Source organism: Melozone crissalis, unplaced genomic scaffold (assembly GCF_028551555.1).
Source record: "Melozone crissalis strain CALT ecotype California unplaced genomic scaffold, PUWL_Pcris_2 ptg000005l_1, whole genome shotgun sequence".
NCBI classification, from domain to species: Eukaryota; Metazoa; Chordata; class Aves; order Passeriformes; family Passerellidae; genus Melozone; species Melozone crissalis.
The window spans coordinates 16,018,118-16,034,574 of record NW_026535783.1 but is presented as its reverse complement, the minus strand read 5'-3'; the positions used below and the strand labels follow the sequence as shown (position 1 = coordinate 16,034,574).

At 39.9% G+C, this 16,457-nt stretch overlaps 1 protein-coding gene across 1 annotated transcript; it reads left to right on the top strand.

Annotated features, from left to right (window-relative positions):
- The first annotated feature begins 310 nt into the window (after positions 1–310).
- FEM1C (fem-1 homolog C) lies at positions 311–16,179 on the top strand. Its single transcript, XM_054288579.1, has 3 exons — positions 311–353; positions 899–1,627; positions 11,780–16,179. The coding sequence occupies exons 2-3, from the start codon at positions 1,084–1,086 to the stop codon at positions 13,087–13,089; spliced, it is 1,854 nt and encodes a 617-aa protein (XP_054144554.1). The 5' UTR covers positions 311–353; positions 899–1,083; the 3' UTR covers positions 13,090–16,179.
- The last annotated feature ends 278 nt before the right edge of the window (positions 16,180–16,457 follow it).

Genomic DNA, 16,457 nt, shown 5'->3' with positions numbered 1-16,457 from the left:
GCATTCCCGAAGAACCTCTGTGGGATCCTGTGGGATCCTGTGGGACCCTCGCGCCCCCCGCACACCCGGGCCCCGCGTTTCTCCTCCCGGCGCCCCCTAGCGGCCGCCTGTGCCCGCACCGCGCCCTCCAGCAGCGGCGTAGTCCCGCCCCCGGGCGCGCGGAGCGTGGCTCTGATTGGCCGCGGCGGGGCCGCCCCGCCCCCTGCGCAGGGCCGGCCCTGGCGGCGGGGCCCGGCTGTCATGGAGGCGCCGGACGGAGCACGGGCAGCGGCGGCGGGCGCGTCCCTCTGAGGGCGGCAGCGGCGGCAGCGGCGGCGGCGGAGGCGGGAGACGGCCCGGACCGCCCCGGGAAGGTAGCGCGCAGCCTGGCGGGCCTTGCCGGCCGGCTCCAAGCACGGCGGCCGCGGGGGTTGGGTGCCGTGCGGGAAGGGAGGGAGGGAGGGGGATGGGGCTGCGGGGCTCTGGGCGCAGCGGGTCCGGTGGTGAGGCGAGCGGAGGGCTTGAGCTCTCCCCGGCGTCCGGGGCTTGGCCGGAATGCGGCCGTCGCCTTCCCCGCCCGGCTGCCTTGGAGGTGCGTGTCTGCGGGTCTTCCGGCGGGAACCGGGGGCTCTGTACTCGGGATACGCCCCGAAAGGAGTCGGGGGTGCAGCTGACGGAGGCGCTCGGGAGAAGAGGATCGTTCTGTGTCCGGCGTGGATAACGCGCTGGTGGGATCAGCCCCCTCCTCCCCGTAGCTTTCCTCAGGGGCCACCGCGCGGCCCGGGAGAGCCCCAAGGAATGCAGCTGGACACCGGCGCGCCACAGCAGCGACTTGTTTGGGTGTAGCTGTGGGAAAATACAATGCGGTTGCTTGTTTGCGAAGTAGGAGGTGAAAACATCGAGAATTCTCCTTTTGCAGATTTGTGATAAGCACAGCCTGCGCTTCGTCAGGACCCTGTTTGGAGTCTCCATGTTGTCCTATCTGGATGAAACTGATCTGAGAAGAAGGTGGGGACATTCTGTTTGGGCTAAGCACTTCCAGTAAACTCTTGGCTGAAAAATTCAGGTGTGTATCCATCGGGAAGCAAGAGAGGTAAAGGCTAAATGGATCTAAAGACAGCAGTCTTCAACGCTGCTCGTGATGGCAAGCTGCGGCTCCTTTCCAAGCTACTGGCAAGCAAAACAAGGGAAGAGGTGGCCCAACTGATGTCAGAAAAAACCAATGGTGCCACGCCACTTCTCATGGCAGCCCGCTATGGTCACCTCGACATGGTGGAATACTTGTTGGACCATTGCTCTGCCTCGATAGAGGTTGGTGGCTCGGTGAATTTTGATGGTGAGACCATCGAGGGAGCTCCGCCGCTGTGGGCAGCATCGGCCGCCGGCCACTTGAAGGTTGTCCAGTGTCTGTTGGATCATGGTGCGTCTGTCAACAACACAACGCTGACAAATTCAACGCCTCTTAGAGCTGCCTGTTTTGATGGTCACCTGGAAATAGTCAAGTACCTTGTGGAGCACAAAGCAGACCTGGAAGTATCAAACCGTCACGGGCATACGTGCTTGATGATCTCATGTTACAAAGGCCACAAAGAAATAGCTCAGTATTTACTTGAAAAAGGAGCGGATGTGAACAGAAAAAGTGTTAAAGGTAAGTTAGTTTTTTCACTTTCATTGTAGTAAATAGAGGTAAAGTTACTAATTTACTTCATAAAGAGCCTGACATAAAAAAAATTCTTCTGTTCTCATAAAGCATAATATATAAAGCGTTTATAACTATGTTTTTACTTTTTCTTTTTAATTTACTGGTTTTTAACGTGGATTATAAAATTGTTGTTTAAATTGATACATTTTAATCTTAAATCCCTAATTCTTAAAAGACTTAGTCGTATGAAGTGTCACATTTATGCATGTGTTAAAAGCTAATAAAGTTGCTGAAAACCACTCTTTGTAGTAGGTTGGTCTAGCAGAATACTCAAAAACATGAGCATGTGTTCTTGGTTTTTGTAGTAATTCTTAAGAAACCAAGTGTGCTGTACATAAAACTGATTAGTGCCAGTAAGGCTGATCTAAGGAAACACGCATAAAGAAGAAGAATTACTTTCTGCATTCAAAAATTAATAACCACTTTCCTCTTCACCCACTCTCTCCAAATTACTGAGTAATTTTATACCTTTTTCAGTGTTAGTAAGCAAAAATATATATTAGGATTGAAGAAATGAAGATGCAGGTGACGGTGATCTCAGCAGAGGGGCTTCCAGTGGCTCACAGATCTCAAACCCTTTTGCCCCTGTTTACAATTGCTCTGGTGTTACCACACAAAGTAAAGATTTCTGGCTTTTTTTCCTGTGATCATAATTAGTTGAACATACAAATTTTCTATTACATATCAGACTTGTATTTAGTTGTGATATTAGCCTGAAAAGCACACCAGTTGCTTCAATTTACAGCTAATTTTTTATCTCACTGAGCCAGGATTATGTTTCATCAGATTTTGGGTTTTTTAATATATATAAATACATATAAAAACTAATCTGCTAGCAGTTGTTTTGTAGCATAATAGCTCTGCTGCCTTTTTCAGGTTAATTACATTTGTAACTGTATACTGTACCTTTCAGTTATTGGTGTTAAAATATCCCTTGTGTTTAAATTGTTGTATGATACTGGTAAATACCAAATGTGAGAGTAATCTTTAGAAAAGCTGCTAATATGCCTTAAATATGGTTAAATATGCCTTTTCTCAGCAAATCATGCAAATATGTGGGTTTAGCGTAAAGAAAGCTAAACTACAGATTTGTCATGGAGGTGGGCAGAGCAAAATAAATCTTCCTTTGTAAGGGTTTGAGGTTGCTCATGAATCATCATGGACTTGTGGTAGGATAAAAATGTCATTTTTCTAAATAACATTCTGGGAATAGCAAGCTAAATATAAAGTGTGTAAGCAACTGAAAACTTGGGGTTTAGTTTTGAACCTATCCATTTATATGATAGGTGTGAACCAAGCAATGCTCTTAAATACTTGATTTAATTGGGAAAAAGATGTAATTCTGCAGCTCTTTATCTCCCTTATTTTGTGTTGGTGGAGTAGGCTTTACCTTAGTTATCCTTTTTATTCACTTTATTAGTGAATTAGCATTATTTGTGTTTGTTTAAATGACTGGGGATTTTCTCAGTGGTGTCAATTATCTTAATTCCTTTCTATTTCCTTTAGTTTCTGTGTGACTTGCATCTAGGCAGACAAGCAAAGGTTCTCAAAGTAGATAAATGATCCTTAATTTAAAAAGTTGGATTGGATATGGTTCAGTTCATTGAAACTCATTTTACACTTGAAACTGTCATGTGTACAACTGGATGTGTGTACGTAATAGCTGTCTGTTGGTAATGTGTGGAAGTCCCCTCTGGTATGACAGGAGCGTATTTTTGGTATCTTTAAGAAGTTTTATCTCTGAAGTTACTGAATAAGCAGTGGTGAGGTCAAGCAAGCAAGCAAGAAAGTACTATAAACCCTGAACGTCATTTGCAGAAAGGCAGAACTGAGGACAATTGGTAGCTGTAAGTACTGTAACAGTGGCTGAGATTCAGCAGGTAACCTCCTCAGTTTTGTTTTGCAAAAATGTTATTGATTTTAAAATTAGTCAAACAATATTCATTCTGCATTGTCACCCTCTCCCTCAAAGAATCTTGTATTACTTTCAGTTTCTACTCCTCCCTGCTGTGTCCTAAATAGCTGACAGAGTGTCCTGTGCTTGTAGCAGGGAGATAACAGAGCATCTGAGTGTTCTGCTCCCCAGTAGTAAGAGTTGCTGTGCTTTTATGTGAGTTCTGTTTAGACAGGCACCTTCCTGGGCCCTATATAGAGAAGCCTGTTCTTTCCTGAAAAATGTAAAAAAAAAAAAATTGTCGCATTTAAAATTGCATACTCCTTAAAAGAGCAGAACTATTCAGTTGAGTTGTTGTTGTGGGAGATTTCTGTAGATCCTTTTTCACATCCTTAGAGCTTGTGTGAGCGTGAGGGGCAGAATTACTTGACCTATGTCTTGTGGTTTTCCACTGGATTTTCATATTGCAGAATATCACATAATACGTATATTAAGCTTCCTGAATATATAGATATGAAAATGTTTCAGAGTGTTGACAGTTTCAGGGAGAAATCTGAATACTTTGATAGGAAAAAATAGGTACATTCACATGCATCTAAATGTATGAAAGAGTAGGTGAAAACATGGGATGAAATCTTGCTTCTAAAATGCAGAATCCCACAGCTGTGTTTTGGACTATGGAAATTCAGAGGTCAGAGGTTCTTGAGAAAGTTGCGAAAGTATGGAAGTACAGCCAGGAAATTAAGATGTTCATAAAGATTTCAGAGTGTGTCAGGTAAGATGCTGCACTGAGGTGAATGAGGTGAAGTGTAAGTCTGGAAGTGTCACCTGGTGGATGGTGCTGAAGAGGGATGTTTGGGTAAATGATTCCTCAACTGTGAAAGATGGCCAGTGGTTCTGAATTTAAAGTACGAGCCTTTGATGGTATTTGTTTCTACTGTTTTGCAGATCTGAACTTTCTCACAGTTTTCCTGAGCTTCTATGTAGGATTTAGGCAGCAGAAATGTAAACAAAGTATATTTTAAAAAGTATTTTAGTTTACATGAACAGTGTAAATGATGGGGACAAACTGATAGGTGGGGTAAGAAGGGTGGGTGGGTTCTATTATTTTGTAATGGTGGAAAACAGCAAAGATATCTACAGATAGGAAGCAGCCTAAGCAATACTTCACAAAGTGAATTCATTTACCACTGTCTCTGATTCATAGCTTTCACCAGTGTTCTGCTGTCATGGCTTAATGCCAGCCAGCAGCCAAGCCCCAGACAGCTGCTTGCTCACTTCCCCGCCAGTGAGACCAGGAACAGAATACTCGTGGCTTGAGATAAAGACAGCTTAAAAAGGAAAACAAAAGCAGAGCACACAAGCAAAGCAAAATGAGGAATTCACCACTTCCCATGGGTGGTCCTGCTCCACAAGAGCAGGTCTCCATCATGTGTAACACTTACCTCAGAAGACAAACACCATCACTCCAAATGGTCCACCTTTTCTCTTTCTTCCCCCCAGCTTTATGTCCTGAGCATGATGTCACATGGTCTGGAAATCCCTTTGGTCAGTTTGGGTCACCTGTCCCAGCTGTGTCTCCTCCCAGCCTCTCATGAACCCCCAACTTCTCACCAGTGGCAGCACAAACAGCAGAAAAGGCCTTGGCTCTGTGTGAGCCCTGCTGAGCAACAGCAAAAACATCTCTGTGTTATCAACCCTCTGCTCAGCACAAATCCAAAACACAGCCCCTACCGGCCACTGTGAAGAAAATTAATTCTACCCCAGCTGAAACCAGCGGAACAACTCCTCATTTAAGAAGCTGCAAATTAAAAATAAAGTTTAACGAGTTTCACTTGTAGTTAATGATCTCTCAGATGGCAAGTTTTTATGCTGTTCCTAAAAGTAGGAAGAGTGTGGGTAATGTTAGAGTAGCAGAAACACAACTTTTTTCAGAAGGTGGAATCCTAGAACTAAAACCTCAGATGAAGCACAGTTTTGTCTCTGTGCCAGATGAGGAGCATGTTCTGTGTCAGCTGCATGCCGTTTTCTGTTCTGCTGCACTATGAAGCCTGCCAGTGATTTGTTGTTAGAGTGGTGCCACCTTACTATTACCTTCAGAACAGACCACTGCATTCTCAAAGACAGTGTTTCGTTGATGTGCACGGTGTTCATTTGGTGATGTGTAGGCAGGGAAATGTTTACTCTCTTAATACAAGTGTCGGTCATTTTAAGGATTTCAGATTCCAGATTTGGGCTCTTTGAGGCTATCTTTTTTGATTTTTTTTTAATTAAAGGTACAATATTTCATGTAAGTTCCCCACTGAAATATTTTTCATTCAGACTGATTGTAAAGAAATCTTATACTTCTGCTTCAGTTCCAGACAGGACAGTTAAGATCTTGCATTTTGAAAATTTGCAGTGCACATTTTAATAGCTTGTGTTTATACTTTATTCTCCTCTGCCAGATTTGCAGAAAGGAAGGGAAAAAAATCCATTATTGCAGCAATTAGTGAGTTGGATCATGGATAAAATATGCATGTACTGGTAGCCAAGATGGGTCAAATACAAGGGAATTGTTACCTTTTTTCAAAATACATGCTTAAGAGGCAGCTGTTTTACCTGAAGATAGCTGGTAAGTCTTTCCATTGCTCAGTGGCCTGGTCTGTGGTCTCTCTCTTCAAAGTGCTTTCTGTGGTTTTGTTAGTGGTTTTCACCAACTCTGCCTGCCTTTTGTAGTTAAAAGACTCATCAGCTAGCCTTAAGACTGGTTTTTCTCCTCTAAAGTATTAGAAGATCAGAATTTTGTTTCTAAGAACTGCTGGCCAAGGCATTCTCTTACTTTTCTCTTGCGATATGCACAGGAGTGTTTAATTGCATTAAAAAAAAAAAGGAATACTGTGATTCTTCAAATTACAAAGTATTTAATATTTTTGTAAAATAATATGGTAAACAAGGTTTGTTGACTTTGGACTTTGTTTCCTCATTTTGGGAAGTACAGAAGAATGCAAACTTCTGTCTGTATGGGTATTGTATCAAGGGCTAGATCAAGGGCTGGTGCTAGTTCAGTATTGTTGTTAGTAAGGGGCACTGAAAGATGTGACCTCAAACCTGCTGGTAAGGGAAAAAATATTTTACAGACATAGCAGACCCAGAAGTAGGGGAATTATGGAGAATCATGCTATTTCCTTTATGACAAGTGTGATCTAGTATGTGTTAAAAATAGTTAATTTTATTGTGCCATAAACATTAAGGAGTCTTGACAGGTTTGTTTTCTTCTGAAGGTGTTTGTCTTCTCTGCTTGGCAAGGTTCATAGTATCACTGAGGGAGCAGGGAAGGGATAAAAAAAATCCCCAAACAAAGGTCTTTGGGGTTTTTTTCTGCTTCTTGTTGTTGCTTTTTTGCTTATTTTTTAAAATTCTCCCAATGAATAAACACTTGCTCTAAAAGTGTTGGGGGGGGGGGGGGTTGCTTTTTTCCCTTTTTTGGTAGGTATTACATGGTACCAGGGCTCTGAAACTCATAGATGTTTTGTTCGTGACTGTGTGTGGAAACTGAGCTTCAGGAGGAATGTCGAAGTTAAATAAGGAAGATAAAGACACAATTTAAGTTTAATTCTAACTAAAAAGTTTTTGTTTAAATTAAATCATACACAGCATGCTGTTATTCACATAATAATTGATAATGTTCATAATACAAGTTCTCTTGAAGTATTTCAGTGAGCAAGACAGCAATTACTCCCTTACATCGTATGGAAATTCCATTAAAATAAATTGTTGAAATTAGCAGTTCTTTGCATTTGTTAGTTAGTTTTTTGAAGGAAAGACATTTCGTTTTTATTCACTATGCACACTAAGAGTTAGGATGTGTAACAGGTTTCTTATGCATTGTCCATGTTTGGATCTATCTGGCAATACTTTTAAATCAGTAAAGACTCTTGGAAGAATTACTGAATTACTTCAAGTGCTGTGGTAGAAAAAGAAATGAATGTTACATGAAAAATTTCACTTTATAAAAGTGATCACTTCATTTGTAAGGCTGCGGTGGTTAATGTACACACTAGTCAGTCATTTAAATTAAATACTTTTATTTCTTTTGTTTTTAATGATCTTGGATAGAAATTCAGATTGGTGATAAGTTTTAATGTAAGTTTTACAACGTGTAAATTTGATAAAGCATTTTGGAAGTATTAGGAAGTGGATGCACTTAATTGGTTGCAAATCAAGTCAAATCACTTTCTGTGTCATGGCTTCATTTTCTTCCATTCCCTTGTCACAAGCTATCAGTCTATTTTGGGAATTACTTGCATTTGACATAGAAAAGCCTGCCCTCCTTATGAATTTGAATACCCACCCCCACTCCAGTAAGCTTTTGGAAGCACTGGGTAGTTAGTTTTGTGATACATGAAATGTTTCTGAAATGTTCATAACTCCTTTTAAAGGAGTCCTGTTAACAAAAGAGTAAAGTGTGAAGATGCAATGCCAACTAGCCATACCTTTTTCTGTACTTTGTATCTGCAAGATTTAGAAGGACTGGAGTTGGGGTTATGGAGAAGTTACTAGGTAATATGAATGGTAAAGTTTTATCCGGATAAAAGCCGTTTGTAAGCACTATTAGCAATACAGTAGAGTGACACTTAATATTTAGCAGGGAAGTATCTGAACTACTGGAATCATCTGCAGTCCAGTCTTTTGTCCATGCAAGGAGGAGCCTTTTATGTTATGGTAACAAGAGCTATCTTTGATGTGTGATTGAATTCCTGCCGGTCATTTTACAATTGACTTTTAAAAATAGATGAAAACTACTTTACAATAATCATTCCCATCTTAAAAAAATTAATTTGACCAAACTCATCATATGTGTCTCTTGTCAAAGAGAATGACTTTCAAATTACTTTTGCTTTATTTTGGCATTTTTCCTTCTTCATACAGCAATAGATATAACATTGTTTTCTAGTTTGTTACTGAATAGATAATGTTACAAAAATTGAATTAATTTCTGAATTGTTTTCAGCCACTCTTTATCACTGTAGATGATATGGTCACTCTAGACACTATAGACAGTGTAATGTTTTGAAATGGATGAGTTAATTCACAGAATAGTGGTTGATCTGCTGTGTTTATTTGAACTGTTCAGTTCCTGGTCAGTTTGTGGTGAATTTATAGCCTTTGATTTGCACACTAAGGCCCCTCTCATGTTTTGTTTCAAGTTCTTCCTCTAATATAGCAGTTGATACTTGCTAGGTGTAGATGGCTGGCAGTGTTATTTCTTAAGGTTGGGGTTTATGTTTGGGTTTTTTTTTAAAGTTGACAACTCTCAACTATCTTTTTACTCCTAGGCACTTTTCAATGGAAACTTGTGTTTCTTACAAAGTATTCTTCCCACTGCTGTGTATGTACCATCCAATCAAACTTCAGTGAGGTGCAGCCGCTGCGTAAAAATTAGTAGTGATGGCCTCACATTATTAGTTGATACATGACATAATTTAAGCTGTGGTTATTTTCATTCTAAGGGCTACTGCAGTATAAACAACTGGAAAATTACACTACTTCTGATAAGCTGTTAAACTGAAATCAGTATTTGTAATACCAATAAAAAAACCTAAATTGTTTTAAATTTAAAGCATCCAGTTGGAAAGAGCAGTGAAATTCCTTGGAGTCTTAAGCATATTTCCACGTGTTCTACATAGCTGCATTGTAAATTAATGGCATACTGACTGCTGGATTTAGTTTACATGGACAATGGCCAAGCTTATTTTGTGTGGATTTTTTTTAGTCACAGTGTGTATGCCTGCTGATTGATAAAATAGTGTCAAAAGCAGCATTACGTGGTGATAGATCTCCAGTATGTAATATGCATAGCTGGCACTGTTGTGGTTGTCAAAAGTAGCAAAATATATATTAATAGCTGTGAGACAATAGTAAGAATTTGGATGTTACTGATATCTTTTGGCTTATTGGTCTTTAATATGCTTTTATGTTACTATTTTTAAAATATATTAAAAATGTTCATTTGAAGGTAGAAACAGCTGCCAGTTGCAGAGCTCTGCCATGAAGGATAGTGTATGGAGTTGAGTACACCCTGAAACATTAACTGTGTTAACTGCTGGCTCAGCCAAAGCCCATGTGCATCTGGTTTTGCCTTTATCAATAAATACAGAACTGAAGATGGTCTGAGGGACCAGCCATTCTTTAGTTTTGAATTAACTGCTGTAGTTTCATTTTAACTAGACTTTCAGCAGCATAGCAAGAAGAATAAGTGTATGTGTATTGATAAGTTTGTATGTACGTCTGCATTTGACATCTTCCGCTCTTAGGAATATCAAGGTCTTGTCCTTTCTCAGATGGCATATTGACATTTTTCTAAAGACAGAGAGAATTTTAGCTGATAAGCTGTGTATGCCAAATTCGCCAACTTTCAATCCACCTCTGCTCCTGCAACTGAAAATGTGTTGGTCTAGGTAGAGATTGTAGTGTGGCCAAACCTATAACTTACTTAGTGCTATTAATGTTAAAAATTGCCTGAGGTATTAGAAAGGTGGAAAATCACTTCCCTTTTTATGAACTGGGTTTAACTGTATGAATCTTGATCTAGCAGGTAGTTTCATGTGCCACTTTGTGTTGAGATGTCGTCCCCAGTTTACTTGTTAGTAAATGATTGTAAAATCACTGGCCATTATTCAGAAATGTTTCAGGAAAAGACAATTTTGAAAGTTAAGTTCACTGTCAATAAATGAAGCAATCTGGTATTTTTAATTTTTTTTTCCTTAAAATGTTTGAATTTTGCTCTTAAAATATGATTCAGGGGACAAACTATTTTCGTACCTCTGGTATAATTGCAAAAACCTGAGTCATAAACTTTAGAAAGTAACTTTTTACTCATGTTTTATATGAATTTGATTAGCGTGTCAGCTAAATTTGATAGTCCCATTCACTGCAATCCTTTGAGCTGTGTCCTTCAGACAGTTCTGCACCCAGTGCACAATGATCCTACTCATCCCACACTTGGATAACTTGTCCAGAAGGATGTTGTGGGGACAATATAAAAGCCAAAAAAGGCAAAACTCACTAAAAGGCAAAAATCCCACAGCCACTATCTTTCCTTCATCTGATGGATGGGTGACCTTATTCTAGAAGCATGTCAAATTAGTTAAAACAGGACTTTTTCCTTGTCAACCCAAGTTGATACTACCTAATGATTGCATTGTTCTTTAAATGCCTTACAGTAGCATTCAGTACAATCTTCTCCATAATTTTTCTGAGTGTTGAGGTGAGACTAACAGGCCTGTAGGTTCCTGGGTAATCCGTCTTTTCCTTCTTATAAAATGAAATAACATTGGTTAGCTTCTATTGAGTAGGGACCTCCCCATACTCCCAGGACATTTGGTAGCTGGTGGAGAGGAGTGGTGCCCTCACAAACATCAACTTCTTCAGTACTCAGGTAAATCCCATCAGATCTCATGGACTTGTGAACTGTGAACTGCTACATCTAGTCCCTGAGAAGAGTCTAAACAAATGGGAAGTCACTATTCCTGAAGTTATCCTCTAAATCCAGGGCAGAAGGCAGTTTATCTGTATTATTTAAGACTGAGGCAAAGGAAAGCATTCAGTGTCTCTACACTTCTTTATCCTTAATAGTCAGATGACCATCTTCACTAGGTATCAGAATTGTATTTTCTTTAGACCTCCTCTTGCTACTAGTGTACTTTGAAAACCCTTCTTGTTGTCTGACACAATACCAGTCAGTTTCATCTCCAGCTGAGCTTTGGCCTTTTGCATCTTGTCCCCTTCATACATGAACCACAGCTCTGTCAAATTCCTGCAAAGCCTAACCTTGTTTCCAGACAGCATACCATTTATTTTTCCTCCTGAGCCCCAAGAGGAGTTCTCTGTCCAGTCAAACTGGTCTCCTGTCCTATTTGCTTGACTTTGGATACAATGGAATAGCCAATTACTGTGCTTTTATATAGCGAAGAATTCCCTTTTAATTTTGGTGTGGGTTTTTTTCTTAAACCTGTTTAATTTTTTCAGATAAAAATATCAAATATTTTGATTTTTATAACTGTGTGGCAGCCTTGTTTTCATGGTACACCAATGGAGAAAAAAAGAGCTATTTTAAAACCATTAATATTTGGGGGTTTTAAACTTTTTTTTTAACTATTAGCATGGTGGGATTTGGACTGTAATTTGATATGATTTGTGTAATTGTGTTTCTTCTCTTTCAGGAAATACAGCACTACATGACTGTGCAGAATCTGGAAGTTTGGAGATCATGAAGATGCTTCTCAAATATTGTGCTAAAATGGAAAAGGATGGTTATGGAATGACTCCCCTTCTGTCTGCCAGTGTGACAGGCCACACAAATATAGTGGACTTTCTGACCCAGCATGTACAGACCAGTAAGGCTGAGCGCATAAATGCCCTGGAACTTCTAGGAGCAACATTTGTGGACAAAAAGAGAGATCTGCTTGGTGCTTTGAAGTACTGGAAAAGAGCTATGGAAATGAGATACAGTGATAGGACTAACATCCTCAGCAAACCTGTGCCACAAACACTAATTATGGCTTATGATTATGCTAAAGAGGTAAACAGCTCAGAAGAGCTAGAAAATCTTATTGCAGACCCAGATGAAATGAGAATGCAGGCATTATTAATTAGAGAACGTATTCTTGGCCCTTCACACCCAGACACATCCTACTATATTAGATACAGAGGTGCTGTGTATGCAGACTCTGGAAACTTCAAGCGTTGCATCAATTTATGGAAGTATGCTTTGGACATGCAGCAGAGCAATCTTGATCCTCTAAGCCCTATGACAGCCAGCAGTTTGCTGTCATTTGCTGAACTTTTCTCTTTCATGCTTCAGGATAGGGCAAAAGGCCTGCTAGGCACTACTGTCACTTTTGATGATCTGATGGGTATACTGTGCAAAAGCGTTCTTGAAATAGAACGGGCCATGAAACAAAGCCAATGTCTTCCTGATCCAGTACAGCTGAACAAAGCTCTTTCCATCATTTTGCATTTAATTTGCTTGTTGGAGAAAGTACCTTGCAGCTCAGAACAGGAACATTTTAAGAAACAAACTATTTACAAGTTTCTTAAGCTTCAGCCTAGAGGAAAGAATAACTTCAGTCCACTTCACCTTGCTGTTGACAATAATACTACATGTGTCGGTCGCTACCCAGTTTGTAAATTCCCCTCTCTACAAGTTACTGCTATCCTGGTGGAATGTGGTGCTGATGTAAATGTCAGAGACTCTGATAACAACAGTCCATTACACATTGCTGCACTGAACAACCATCCAGACATCATGAATCTTCTTATCAAGTCAGGTTCACATTTCGATGCCACAAACTCATGTAAACAAACAGCTAGTGATTTGCTGGATGAGAAGGAAATAGCAAAGAATTTAATCCAGCCCATAAATCATACTACTTTGCAGTGTCTTGCTGCTCGTGTAATAGTGAATCATAACATATCCTATGCAGGGCATATCCCTGAAAAACTAGAGAACTTTGTTTTACTCCATAGATGATAGTGTGGCGTTCCAGAGTACTGTTCTTTAAGCACGACATGGTGATATTTTCCTTGAGCACCGTTGTGATACACCAGCGTTCCTTTAGCTTGCTCCATTTTGCTCTCATTGCCTAGTGTTGTTAGCATCAGATTTGCAGAGTTGGTTACCCAGTATTTAATATGAATATGCCATATAATATATTTTGTGGATTATTTAGAAATGTAATGCCATATTTAGACTTTAAATTGTCTGCCAAAGGCTTGTCCTTTCTGGTCTTATTTGCCTGTTGGGTGTTTGGGACTGAGTTAAGTATTTTCCACTGATGTCTTTTTACTATAACTGGTATGTGGATTTTATACAGTTGGAAGGTCATCTTTTTTTGGTTTTGCTTGAGTGTTTCTACTCCTACTCTCTTCTTTTTCTATGGACTCATTGCTAAACTGTGCAAGTTGTATGGACTTGTTAACATTTGCAACTACCATAAGTGCTTTTATCTTCTCTATGCACTGGCTTAAACATGACTGTTGTGTGTGAGCATATTTCTATGCATCACTTGGCCAATTTCAACTTAAATGCCAATCTTGTTTTGCAGTTTGTTTAAAGCTCTCTTGAGAATGCTGTCTTCATAGCATGATGAATTTTGGAGTTATTTATCAGCTCTCCAAACTTGGGTTTGACTTTTTTGACTGCTTTAACTGAGGTTGCTTTCCTTTTGATCCTCTGGAATTTTTTCCTAAACTGGGGAGAAGAAAATCTTGCTTTTTCTGATTGTAGTCCACTTGAACTTTAAATCTGAAAATTGTTCTGTTGCATCGTGCAGCTGGGGGAAGAGTCCTCATGGTGTACAACTGATGCCTTCCCCTCTGCACTGTCTTGCTTGTGCCAGTTATGTGACTAGATGTGAAGTTTGCTCAAAGTTTAACCTCAAACCTTAATGATACACTTCTTTGAGAAATAGATCAAATATATGCTCTGCTTTAAAATCTGCAAATCAGCTTTAGCTTACAAAAGAAAACTAAAGCATGTTGATGGCATGATGTTTATCAGTCCAGATGTAGACATCATATAGTGTAGTAAGTGGCTGTCTGCCAGGGTATTGAAAGTTCTATAGCAGTGTCCTTTTTTTTTTTCTTCATTTTAAGTATCTTTATAAATACTTGCATGGATTTTTCATCTCTGCTATGTCAGTTGTACTTAACAAAAGCATAAGTTCTGTTGTGTATATAGCTCCTATTAAAGTACCTATTTTTTATAATATTTGCACAACAGCTTAGCTTTTGCAACAGAAAGGGCTCTTTTGACTTGATAAGAAGTCTATAAATGAAGATCATAAATGTGAGTGCGATTCAGGTAATTAATATAATTCAGCACTTTACTGTTGATTAATAGTAGGATTTATTATGGCACATTAGCCCTAAAATGTCTTAAAGTGAAATTAATTTCTGTTGGATAGGATACAGTTTACTTGCAAATTTAGTCATCTAGCATTTTGGGTATTTTTGGCTTAATGTTTCATCTTAGTTGTGGGCAGTAAGTGTACCTATGGGGTTCTTGCTCCAGAAATCTAACTGGTTTTATGCCTTTGTCAGAGATAAGAGATGTTTAGAATCCAAATTAGTTAGGTTAGGAAGGTCTTTGTAATACTTTAATTTTTAAGTTGATGTTAGAATACTTTTGTTATTTGTGGTTGAACTTGAGGAAGAACATGTCTTGGGAGCACATAAGAACAGCCCTTCCTTGTTCTTGTTCTGTTTTGGCATTCCTGCCAGTGTATGGCAGTGTACAGGTGCCTACTAGCTTAGCCATTTTTGCAAAAACTATGGGGATGTTTTTAAGCAAAGATATGTTGAAAGCAGTGCTGTTTGTGTGTTGTCACTACCAGACTTGCTGTTTTGAAGCAATTTTCTCTGGTTTGTCCCTTGCCGTGTCTATGTTGTATACTATTACAAGAATCATAGAATCATTTAGGTTGGAAGAGATCCTTAAGATCATTGAGTCCAACCCTTAACCGAGCACTGCCAAGTCCAGCACTAAACCATGTCCTTAAGTGCCACATCTACACGTGTTTCAAATACCTCCAGCCATGGTGACTCAACTGCTTCCTTTGGGCAGCCTGTTACATTGGTTAACCACTCTTTCCACTAAGGAGTTTTTCCTAGTATCCAATCTGTATCTCCCCTAATTCAGCCTGAGGCCATTTCTCCTTGTATTGCTTGTTACTTGGGAGAAGAGGCCAACCCCTGCCTTGTGAAGTAATTGTAGAGAGTTGTAAGTTCTCCACTGAACCTCCTTCTCTCCAGGCTGAACAACCCCAGCTCCATTGGCTACTCCTCATCGGACTTGTGATCCAAACCCTTCCCCAGCTCCACTGCCCTTCCCTGGACATGCTCTGGCACCTTGGTATCTTTGATGTAATGAGGGACCCAAAACTGAACACAGCACTTGAGGCATGGCTTCACTGTACAGGGGACAATCACTGCCCTGATCCTGCTGGCCACGCTGTTGCTGATGCAGGCCAGATGCAGGTTTTTCTGGCATCACACAAGACTAAAGTCTGGTCAGTTGACTGAATTGCTGTGATTTGCAGTGCTTAGGACACGTGCCACTCAGCTTTTTATTTGTGAGGACGTGTAGTTTGATTTTCGAATTTATACATTTTAATGCTTTTCTGCTGCTCTTTAGATGGGGATAATCAGCAAATGATACCATACTAGAATTATACATCAAGTCACAAAATTAATTATTTTTGTATAGGTCTCAGAGAAAAGGTTTTTTAGAGTTTTTTACTTTGGAATCTGTCCTGCTCTTTGGTGGTTTTAGTTTTAATTCCTGTCTTTATAACTGACAATTAGTCTGTTTAAGATTCGTTGGTTGGTTGTTCAGCCTGAGGAAGAGAAGGCTGCAGGGAGACCTTGTATAGGACCTTCCAGTACCTAAAGGAGGCTACAAAAGAGCTGGAGAGAGACTTTTTACAAAGTCATGGGGTGGAAGGACAAGGGAGAATGGCTTTAAAAGGAGAAGGGTGAGATTTAGCTTTGATATAAGGAAGAAATTGTTTACTCTGAACATGGTGAGGCACTGGCAAAGGTTGTCCAGAGGAGTTGTGGATGCCCCAAGGCTGCATGGGGCTCTGGTCCAGTGGAAGGCGTCTCTGCACATGACAGAGAGGTTGGAACTAGGTGATCTTTAAAGTCCCTTCCAACCCAAATCATTCTATGATTTATGATTATTAGTTCAGAAATATAATGTAAAATTTTTTAATGTTAGCAATTTTTTAAATGGAAAGCATTCCCAAAAGTGAAAGCATATCACTGTTAGTTCTATGTAAAGCTAGTGAATATTGCTACAAGAAAGGCTTACTGTGTTAGCTGCTCTTTAGAAACAAA